This window comes from Pteropus vampyrus, unplaced genomic scaffold, assembly GCF_000151845.1.
Source record: "Pteropus vampyrus isolate Shadow unplaced genomic scaffold, Pvam_2.0 Scaffold6, whole genome shotgun sequence".
NCBI lineage: Eukaryota > Metazoa > Chordata > Mammalia > Chiroptera > Pteropodidae > Pteropus > Pteropus vampyrus.
The window spans coordinates 13,897,726-13,908,738 of NW_011888787.1; the positions used below are offsets into that span (position 1 = coordinate 13,897,726).

The 11,013-nt window shown below is 35.3% G+C and overlaps 1 protein-coding gene and 1 long non-coding RNA gene across 2 annotated transcripts in view; one reads left to right on the forward strand and one right to left on the reverse strand.

The window, feature by feature from the left end:
• Positions 1–2,865: 2,865 nt before the first annotated feature.
• Positions 2,866–11,013, reverse strand: part of LOC105297645 — a 21,584-nt gene continuing 13,436 nt past the window's right edge. The window contains exons 2-3 of the long non-coding RNA XR_896371.1: positions 6,132–6,251; positions 2,866–4,857 (exon numbers count right to left, since the gene is read on the reverse strand). This is a non-coding gene — a long non-coding RNA (uncharacterized LOC105297645). The remainder of the gene's footprint in view (positions 4,858–6,131; positions 6,252–11,013) is intronic.
• Positions 4,661–11,013, forward strand: part of LRRC39 (leucine rich repeat containing 39) — a 28,293-nt gene continuing 21,940 nt past the window's right edge. The window contains exons 1-2 of the mRNA XM_011368438.2: positions 4,661–4,713; positions 6,972–7,164. Coding sequence (XP_011366740.1) covers positions 7,052–7,164 — 113 coding nt within the window. The 5' untranslated portion in view covers positions 4,661–4,713; positions 6,972–7,051. The remainder of the gene's footprint in view (positions 4,714–6,971; positions 7,165–11,013) is intronic.

Consider the following 11,013-nt stretch of genomic DNA (forward strand, 5'->3'; position numbering starts at 1 on the left):
ACCATGTGTGTTCTACATTTTTTTCATAATTCTATGTTGTATATGTTAAACTATTTTCCGGTTGTCTATAAAATTGTCGATCAATACTCTCAAATGGTTCTCTGTACAATAATGAAGGTTTCTACCTGTATATAATGGATCTTAACCAGTATCAATAAATCCCTTCTTATGCTCTAAAAAAAAAATATTATTTTATTTAATTTTCACAATAACCTTATATATTGTTATTCTTTTATTTCAATGATGAGGAAGCCAAGTCTCAGAGAGGATAACAACTTGCCCAAGGTCCCACAGTAAGTGGCAGAGATGAGAAACACAAGCAGATCTATCTTCAAAGTCAACTTCTCACTCATTCTCCTGCCCGACCCACATTATTGTCATATAATACAGTCCCTCCCAAAGTTTAAAATGCCTGCACGATTCCCTAGATTTGTATTTAAGATAAGTCGTTCCATTAAGTTGGTTGTTTTCTGAGCAAAGGACAAGGGAAAATAGAAGAAAGTCTTCTATAGGTCTCAATTTTCGCTAGAAAAAAAAATCCTGTAATGTTACTGTAGTGTTGGCAGTGAAAGCAAATCTTATAGTAGATCATGAGCAGGTTGCTGTGAACTAATTAGGTACAAAAAGGGAAGGAGAAAACCCATATATTGAGAGCCTATTATGCACCAGGCACCATGCTCAACACTAATCTGTGTCTCGCTTAATCCTCAAGACAACACTTCACAACAGCAAAACCTGTACCTCTCTCATATAGATGTCCTTAGCTGGAATGGTGGCTCTGCCCCATTAAGTCCTTATGGGCCCAGGCTGCTTCGGACTTGTGTTCTGCCATCCCTTTGGTGTCGCACCTGTCCTCACTGCCCGGGACGGTGCTATAGCTATCACAGCCACGTTCCATACAGCAGAATGAAAGGCAAAGGGGGAAGCTGTCTCTTAAGAAAGATTCCTAGAAGCTATTCTGGATAGTCTTTGTATTCTGGTTTCTTTCCCTACTGCTCACTTACAATCACAGTATTCTTGGCAAAAGGTTTGGCCACATTTCTCTTTCAAATGTCTCCTCAATAGTTCTCTTTGGATCCACTTCTCTCCTGAACTCTAGGCACCTGTTTTCACTCTAGCATCTCAAGGTCACCACCTGTTTCAGCGACATCTCATCAGACAGACCAGGCCAACTCTGAATTATTCATGCCAAACCTGAGATGGTTCTTGTTATTATCATTAGCCCATCCAAATAACTACAGGCCCTTTTCTTTTACAGAAGACATTACCATTTAAGTGAACAATGAAGGTAGCATGAATCCTTGATGTTTGCAAGCTCAGAATTAAATGCAAATGAATTCATTACAAGACAGTCCCAGTACTGAGCAGAAAGGTTTTAACCACAAGCTAATTCATGTGCTAGCCAGACCCCTGTGAGAGAACTCTAGGCCAGCTTGCTCAAAACTGAGCAGAATTTGGAGACAGTCCAGAGGACAGCCACAAAAACAACTGAAGCATGACGAGAATAACTGCAGTTCGGCAGTAGAGACCATCTATATCAGGCTTTTACTGAGTGGCACATGGAATGTTACAATGCAAAGCATGGGAACAGCTGTTGCGGGTCTTAACAGGACAGAAGAAATGAGAACAGGTGAGAGATCAGGAATTTAGGTTAGATATAGGGGACAGTCGGGACAGTGAAAGGAAGGTTCGTGCTCACCACAGGCCGAGGAGACGGTCTCCTTCAACGGGGAGCACCCATGCCCCCACCCACCCGCATTCCCAGAGGAGCCGTCACACCGTGGGAGACTTGCGATAAACTATTTAACTTGAAGTTTGCTGCAAGAAACTTCGAAATATGTTCTAAACATGTGGTAGTTCTAAAAATGTAGTAAAAAGGAAAGTCCTAAAAACGTGATGGTAGTTCTAAAAACGTGGTAAAAAGGAAAAGTAAAAAAATATATATATATATATCAGTGTTATAAAGTCTGCAAAGAAGCTGTGAAAGTGCAATCATCTGGAAAAACCTAGCAATTTAGTTTCCTGGAAAAAATGCAGTCAGAATTCCATCTGCCGTTGGAACTTAACCAAAGGCAAGTTCAAGTTAAGTTGATGGCAGGTGTGATGAAGCTAATGGAAACTGCAGGAATAAATATGAATCAGACCTTGACTAACAATTTGAAACATTAGATATTCAATTGCGACTAAGAGAAGTCAATGAGCTAAGCCACCACACTAACAACTCCGCAAGTCAAGGGCTTAACAAATTGCCCAAGAACCTGGCCGCAGACCCATTGCATTTTTGGCACAAGATTAGAAGGGCCACATTGGTTCAAATGTTGCTTGGACAGAGCAGGACAAACTGTCACAGAGATGGCATAATTTTTTAAAATCACCATTGTCATTTACTGCACTAGTTTCCCTAATAAGTTAGAGAATATTAAAAACATTGATATATATAAATCCAATGCATTCCCATTTTAACAGAACGGTATTTCCATAAGATTTTTTTTTTTGGTTTCTAATACTGTCTAAATACAGTTAGGAATCTCACAGCTTCCATCTTTAGCGGATATTAAGGGTTCTGCATAGTATTTTGTAGAAATATTAAAAAAACAATTTTTGTAGTTGCCTTTTGTATACAATATAATGTATACAATATATCCTCAAAGGTTGGGTCGATAACCAAGAAATAAAGTATTATCCAGTAAAAGAATTTAAAATTCAGTGTAGCTTTTATTTCTGTAGAACTAAAAAGTAATGTATAAAAATAAAAGCAGAAGGAAGATATCTTTTCAATTTGTTATGTGACCAACAATACTTCACTCAACATATAGAAAGCCAGTGCAATTTTTGTATGCTTTTTCTGTCTTTTTTTTCTTTGTCTTTTTTTTTTTCTTTTGAAGCAAGACATTATATACTGGCTTTCACTCTCTGTCTATCCAATTTCAGGTTTAAATTGCCCAGGAAGTTGCATAATATTCTGATTACTACTGCTTAGGTTCTATAGTTCATGTGAGAACTAATCGGAAAAACTATGACAACCACTTCATTCATAAGAGAAATTATGTTTTGTTCATTTGTACTTTATTTGCTAAATGACATATTGATTATTTAGACTCACAGCATGCTTTTCTCAAATGAAGATTTTAAAATCATTTCCAATGAGCTCCTACTTTCTGGCCGATACCCAGGAAGCTAGAGAATAAATGGTTTTCATATAATATTTACTCATGTCTCCACCATTGATTGGTTTAGGAAAATGCGTGTATGTCTATGTGTATATGTGTCTATTAAAAAATGATGATTTAATATTCTTTTAACTAAAACAAAATCCCTGAGTCTCAATATTGACTTATGTTCAAGGAAGCCACGTGTGCGGGATGGTGCAAACCCTCTGGACAGGAGGTTAGAGTTTAGGTTCTAGCCACAGCTTCTTTACTCTTTCTGTGATCTTGAAAGCAGTCCCATAGCTTTCTGAGCTTATTCATTATAGAAGCATTAGAGAATGTCTGTGGAATAAGCAGGTATTTAAAAGCACTAAAATTGCCAAAGTGTCCAGGTGACTAAACAAATTATGATCCACCTACACACCAAAATGTAATGTAGCCATTAAAAAGAATGATGCAACTTTAAATACACTAATATGAAACAATTTCCAAGAATTCTGAGTGAAGTGAACATGGTATAAAACAATATAGGAGGCTACCATTTGTGTGTGTGTGTGTGCATGCCAGCACGCATGTGTGCTTTTAAAGAATATGGGCATGCTTATGCTTATAAAGTCACAGACCGTATTTGGAAGGGCACATGTCCCTGGCAGTAGTGAATGCCTTCAGAGAAGAGAATTAAGTGGCTGCAGATGGGAGGGGAGGTCATTATCTTTTGTCCATGTGCTTATATTACCAATTCAAAAAATAAACATATAATTTTTTAAAGTTTAAAGAACCAGGAATTAACTCCTGTCTATGGAAGGCTGAAGAGATAAAAGTTGTGAGATAATCGACTTTGAGGCCTGGGCCCAGCAGAACTTGGGGCTTCTCTGTCAACCTTCTTATCCGCCTCTTCATTCTTCTTTTTTCCCCGAGTCATCTGTGCCTTTAAATATTTAAAGATCTATGGTTTACTAGGTAGGGTTTTTGTTACACCATACATCTGCATATTTCCAATTTCTCTGTTTGAAACAGATTCACTAAATTCTATTAAATAGTCAGAATGTGTTAAGTCATGAAAAATGGAAGGACTTTCAATAGGAATTATTTTTCACAACCTTAGAAAGAGTTATGCCTATAGTATACAGCATTTTGCCGTATGCAGAATACACTCACGTATATCATCAGTTGATCCTTTGCACACATGCTCCATGTGATTCTTGCTATTCTCAGCTTTGTCCATGAACTAAAATTAGAACTAAGCTGACATTACATTTCACTTGGTTACTGTCTGACCGAGGATTTTAATCATTCAGACTCACACTGAAAATAATTCTCCCTATAATTCACCCAGCTGATAATCGCTAACTTGGGAATGTCAGCTTCTGCTTCCGCCAACAACAGTAAGTATTTTTAAAAAATTATTTTTCCATTCTTCACTTATAGATTGCTGACGATGCCTTTACTGTGTCTGTATTTGATGAAATATACAACTGAACTTGGAATTCGATTTGAAAGTCCTTTGGAGGGTTCATAGTCGCTCATGTTATTGTCCTTCTTTGGAAGATTGATGTCCTTAAAAGTTAAGAAGCATTTTTTTGAGATTGTATTTCTTTCTTTTGACTTTGGGAAGCCAACTCTCTCGGTCAGGTCATTGCCATACTTACTTCATTTCCAGGTTATGTGCTTTTCTGTCATGGTGATAATCAAGGTAGAGACCACAATCCTATGCTAAAGGCAAAAAATGCACACATCATTATTGACTTGTTTTCTTCTAAGGGAAATTGGTCACTGTTATAGGAAAACTTATGGCTGACCAAAGTTTAATGACAAATGAAGAAATAAGTTAGTACATATATGTCTAATAAAATACACATTTACATGTAGATTGTTGGGATTTAAAAATATATATATTTTATTATCTGTTAGACAAATACTTCAAACTTGCTAAAATCGGAGACAAATTGTAGGTTGGCTATGATATTTCCAGGCAGTTGGATTATCAGCATATTTATCCCAAGGTTTCTAAATGGCAAAAGATCTCACAGTCTGTTCCTGTGTAAATTCTCATGCATTGCTTAAAAAGAGACATTCTCTTAATGATTTTTTGCATATTGGCAACTAAATATAAATCTTGAAATTTTAAACGTTTTTCCTCTGTAAAATAGTTCTTTCCTTCTCTCTGTCTCTGTCTCTCTGTTACTCATGCACACTTTCAGTTTAAAGAAATCAATCATTTAGAGGAGATTAATAATGAAAAGCAGTATTCTCTACCTCATTGTTCTCTAACACCTTAGAAGTAACCATTTTAACTACTTCAAGATCTAGTTTTCAGTGGTTATGTCCATATTTTTTTCTTTTTTTCCAAAGGCAGTTATATATGCTTTTCCTTATCAACTTTAGACATTATCAGTGGAGCTCCATTACGAAAGACGATGCTTAAGTTCTTTTATATCGCGCTAGTTATATCCATTTTTAGTGCCTCTTTTGATTATCTTTATAACTTTAAACAAATACTTATATCTCTACTTCTTGTTTCATATAAAGTATACAAAATATCCATTGACGCCCCACTTGAGCACCAAGAAGATAAGAGCAAGACTTTCAGAAACAGTATTGCTCATAATGGTTAAATCCTGAAACCCAAATATCCACATTCATTCAGTGGGTAAACTGTAGCGTAGTCATATATTTTAGAAATCAAGACATATCGGTATATAAAACGCTTTTCCCTCTTTAATGGAGCTATATAATTTCCCATGATATGGATGTACTACAATTTACTGATGGAAAGTTATGTTGTTTTTTAATCTTTTGCTGTTATAAAAAACACCATGGTGAGTAATTTCGTAATATGTCATTTTAAAATTGAAAATATTTGCAGTATAAATTCCCGCAAGTATGAATGTGCACTTATAAGTTTAATAGATGCTACTAGATTTCTCTCCATAGAGATTATAACAATATATATTGCCACCTTTAGTGTATGAAAGTACACACCTGTTTCCTCATGCAGTTGAAAATTTTACTTCTCCCTTTTCAAACTTTCTATTTACTTTCCTTGCATTACATCATTCCAGTATAATGTTGAATAGATGTGGTGATTTAGATCTTTGACTCCTGAATTCGGAAGGAAATAATTCAATTAATTGTAAAAAAAAGTTCTTTCATTATTGTTTATATAATTTGGTGAAAAAACATTATTCATAAGGTGAAAAAAATTTCATCAAGTGGATCTACATTAATTTATATAACCATTCCCCTATTATTATTTTCTCTTGTTTCTGAGATTCAAGTCACAATCCTCAATATTATATATGTCCATTTGCAATTTATTTTATACAGGAGCAAACAATCCCAATATATTACCACTTAACTGATTTCCAGCTAGGTTAGGTAGATGTCCCAAGATGCTTGATTTCCAGCTAGGTTAGGCAGATGTCCCAAGATGCTTGGCTTACTTTACATATCCATTTTTAAACACATTCTTATTATTGGACGTATAAACTAGTTGTAGTTTTTCATTGTTGTGAATTACATAGTAACAAAGGAAGTAGACTTGGCATCAATTCCCACCTCAGCCACATATTAGATATGTGACCTTGAACAAATTGCCCATCTTCTTTAAGACTCAGTTTTCTCATCTGTATTTTAGAGACAATAAAAGTACCCATGCCATAGTATTTTTAAGAGGATTATTAAGTGAGACACAGCATGTAAAGTGTATAGTTTTGGGAACATAGAAAGTGTTCAATAAATATAAGCTTTTATGATCATTACAGTACTCAGTGAACATTCCGAAATACACGATTTCTTTTTTTCCTCCTCTGGTACAATTAGGTCCTTTCTGAGATGGCATCTGTGATTTAGCTATTCAGAACTTAATGAAGTTGGTGACTCTGTGACAATGTGGAGAAATCATGTCAACAAATGTGGTTTGTACTGGGGCTGTCAATGCTGTAAAGGAAGTTTGGGAAAAAAGAATAAAGACACTCAATGAAGACCTGCAGCGAGAGAAGGAATTCCAACGGAAGTATGCCATAATATGTTTATTATTTTGTATTAGTAAAAATTATAACCTCATTATAGAAAAGAGCATTTATTAAATGCCTTATTATTGAATTTGATATTTTTACTTACTTAAAATTCAAAATATACCTAAAGGAAACATCTGACTCAATTAAGTATGGCAGTGTGATGGGAGCCACAAAAAATACAAGTGTCTATATGTGAAAAATAACAGTTATCCTACACCCTCATAGGACTCTGTTCAACATTCATCAAAGTTTGATTAGTACCATTTAGTCTAATTTTCAGTGATGGTTCAACATTGTATCACCTAGGATCTAAAACAACATTCGGCAGAAGGTTCTGTAAATTCTCACCTATTTGAATAGCTGTGAGTTCGAGCTAGGGCCCCTGTGGATTATTATATTTAAAAAGTTTGGCTCTCATTTCCTCTGCCTTCTTGATATCTCCCTACTTGCCTAACAATGTCTCCAAAGCAAGAATAGACCCTTCCTCATCGATTCCACATTGCTCCATTCATTAGGTCTCTTTCTAAACATTAAATGGTCTGTGTCAGCCAGCAATTAACAGAAATTTAACTAAAATTGGCTTAAGAGATAGGGAAGTCCTGAGGTAAGGCAATTCCAACACTTCAACGGCTTTGAAGACTCAGGGTGCTTTTTTGTTCTGTTTTGTTTTTGTTTGTTTCTTTTTAATCATCTTCTGCTGCTAACTTCAGTGTGTCAGGTTGGTCCTCAGGTGAATTCTCTCAGTGCTACAGGATGACTGTTACATTTCCAGGCATCATGGCCAGGTATCATTATATTATTAGAAGAGTACAAACTATTTCTTTCCATTCTTAAGAGCGAGGAAACCTTTCTGGGGTCCCCCAGCAAAGCTCTCGTTCACCTCTCACTGGCTGGAATTGGGTCATTTGTACACCCCTAATCCAGAGAATGAGATTGTATGATTACTTTAGACAAATTAAGATTTTCACCTGGGTTACCTGGAGAAAGTATAAACACTTGAGAGTAACTGGTATTTTCATAGCAAAGAAGAGAAAAGATTATACATAAGCAACTGTCTTTGTCTGCACAGGTAGATCTGGATGGGGAGAGGCCAGTCTTCCTAACCAAAGTTAGTAGAGATGATGGTGATGCTGACAATCGCAGGATAGCAGCCATTTAATTGATGTATACTTCCTGTTTAGGCACTCTGCTAAGTGTTTTATTTGTATGCTCTCATTTAATTCTCTTAACATGCTTAAATATAGTGTCGTGATGAAAGTTAGACTGCATTATGAGAGAAGGAAACCCAAAATAATAGTACTTTAAACAAGATATGTTAACTTTTCTGGGTAAGCAATCTAGGGCTGGAATAACACTACACGGACTCAGACACTCAGGCTTCTACCTTGTTGCTCAACTGTGCATGGCTTCCATACCGAAAGTCACCTCAGGGCCCCAAATAGATATAGCAACTGCAGCCATTGTATTTGATTCCAGCTAGCAGGAAGTTGCACACGCTACTACTACTGCCAGCATCCATCGGCCAAAGCTTCACGTGACCTAGATCTAGATGCAAGGGGTATAGCTAAATGAATTCTATGCCTAGTTAAAGTTAGAGAATCTATTATTGAGGAAGAAGAGTAACAGATACTTGGAGATGATAAGCAGTCTCTGCCACACATTGGTGCTATTATTTTCTCCATTTTAAAGATGAAGAACCTGAGGGACAGGCCTAAGCAACTTGTCGAATATCATATTGCTTATAAATGTGGACCTGGTATTCACACCTAAGCAAATTGTCTCAGTCAGCATTACATTCTCTTCAGGTCTTACATTTCCCTCGATTGGCCATTTGTATATAAAGCTACTCTTATGAAACCTATTATGTTATACTACACCATTATGATAAATTTGGTTCTAGAATGCTCTTAATAAATTCTATCCATATTTTGACAGTGGTCAGAAATCACGACTTCGTTCTAAACTCCTGAATTTCACCTATGTGTCAAGTTAAGAATAATTTAATTTCAGCAGCTTTATGTTCTCTCTGTACAAGAGGAATGAGTGTGCATTATTTTCCTTTTTGCCTCTTCTTTTTTGGTTTGATGACTATATTGTGATTAGGAGGGAGAACTACCTGTTAGTAAAGTGTAAATGCCATGTTACATCAGTTTCTAGCTCTAGAATCTTTACATGGAATTTGCAAAATGTAGTCTCTCTAAGCACCCTTAATTTTAAAAGTTTCATTGCAAAATTATTTTATAGCATTATGAAACTTGGTTTATGGTTGAAATTAAATCTAGGCCATTTCCAGAGTAAACTACATAGACTTAAAACCTACAGTATTACTGAAGAAATAATAATAAACAACCACAACTGATGTAAAATGGTAAGAATCTGACACGCTGTTTAGAGTAAGGCAAAGAATCTGCCAGTGGAAAACAAGGCTAATTGGAAAAAAATTATAGAATTTTAAAACTGACCAGAGGTAATTCAAAGAACAGAAATGTCCTGTCTTTTTGCTCTGCACTGAAGCAGAGCAGCGCTTCTCAAACTTGAATGTGTGCAGGAATCACTTAGTGATCTTGTTAAAATTTAGATTCTTGTTTAGGTGTAGAGTGGAGGCTGAGAGTTTGGATTTCTAACAAGCTTCCAGAGGACGGTGATGCTGCTAGTCTGCAAATCACATGCATAGCAAGAAAGTAAACAAAAGAAGCAACAGATTTGAAAGTAGTCCATGAGCAGGCATAATGTAAAAACAGGATGAGTGTAATCTAATGCTTCTATAAGCAGTATAGAAATTAATACTAAAAATACTAGAGCTGGAAGTGACCTTAGGTATCACTTAACCCAAATCCCATATTTTATAGGCAAGGCCCACAGATCTGAGATGTCTTGTTCAAAGTTACTTAATTTGGTGGTATGTTCTGGACTTAGATCATAGAAATTCTGAGCCAGGAATAATTTAGGAATCATTATAGAGATAGAAAGAGACTGTTTAATAATAGTCTCACTGTAAATCATTAGGACATTTTTTTGTATCCACAATAGCATTTGGCATATGATGAGTGCTTAATGAATTCTTTAGCTGAAGTTAAAGGTTAGGGAACAAGACCCCTAATCGTACTTGTCACTAAATCTTGCTTGAAATAAAAATATCTCTTAATGAATAAAAAGTAACTAATAATCATCATGCCTACTGTTTTAATAGTTCTATTTTCACAAAAAGTGATGTAACTTAAAACATGGTATGATACATTTTGTTTCAGTTAACTGTACTTAACAGAAGGTTACCTGTTCAGTCTAGAAGGCCACACAGGTAGACACTGCCACAGTGTATTTGTTAGCAGATTGGTTAAATTTCAGACAAGTGGCAGATGAAAATACACAGATGCTGTAGAAATATTTTGCAAAAACAAACATACAGATAGCAAATATTACATTTTTAGAGATCTGGGTTTCTGTTCCTTAAAATAAAATCCTTGCTGAAGATCAGTTAAGATGTAAAACTTAATATATACTGACTTATATACTGACTCTCAGATGTGAAGAGATTTTTGGCAAATAAATATTCAAATTAATTAATTTATATTCTTTGATGACTGCTTGTAGTTCTTTAAGTATCTATCATTCTAATAGGCTAAAATTACAAACATTTCAATTCTAAACTTATTTTTTACTTTTCATACATGAAAAATTTCCTAGTACAGAAAGAAACTTTTGCAACCTTTTCCTAGTCAATATTTATAACTTGATATTACTCTATGTATGTTTGCAATGCACTAAAAAATCAATAAGGATGTGTCCAGAATGACAAAGATTTTGTACTTTTTTGTATCTGAAAAACAAAATCTGGATAAAACTGG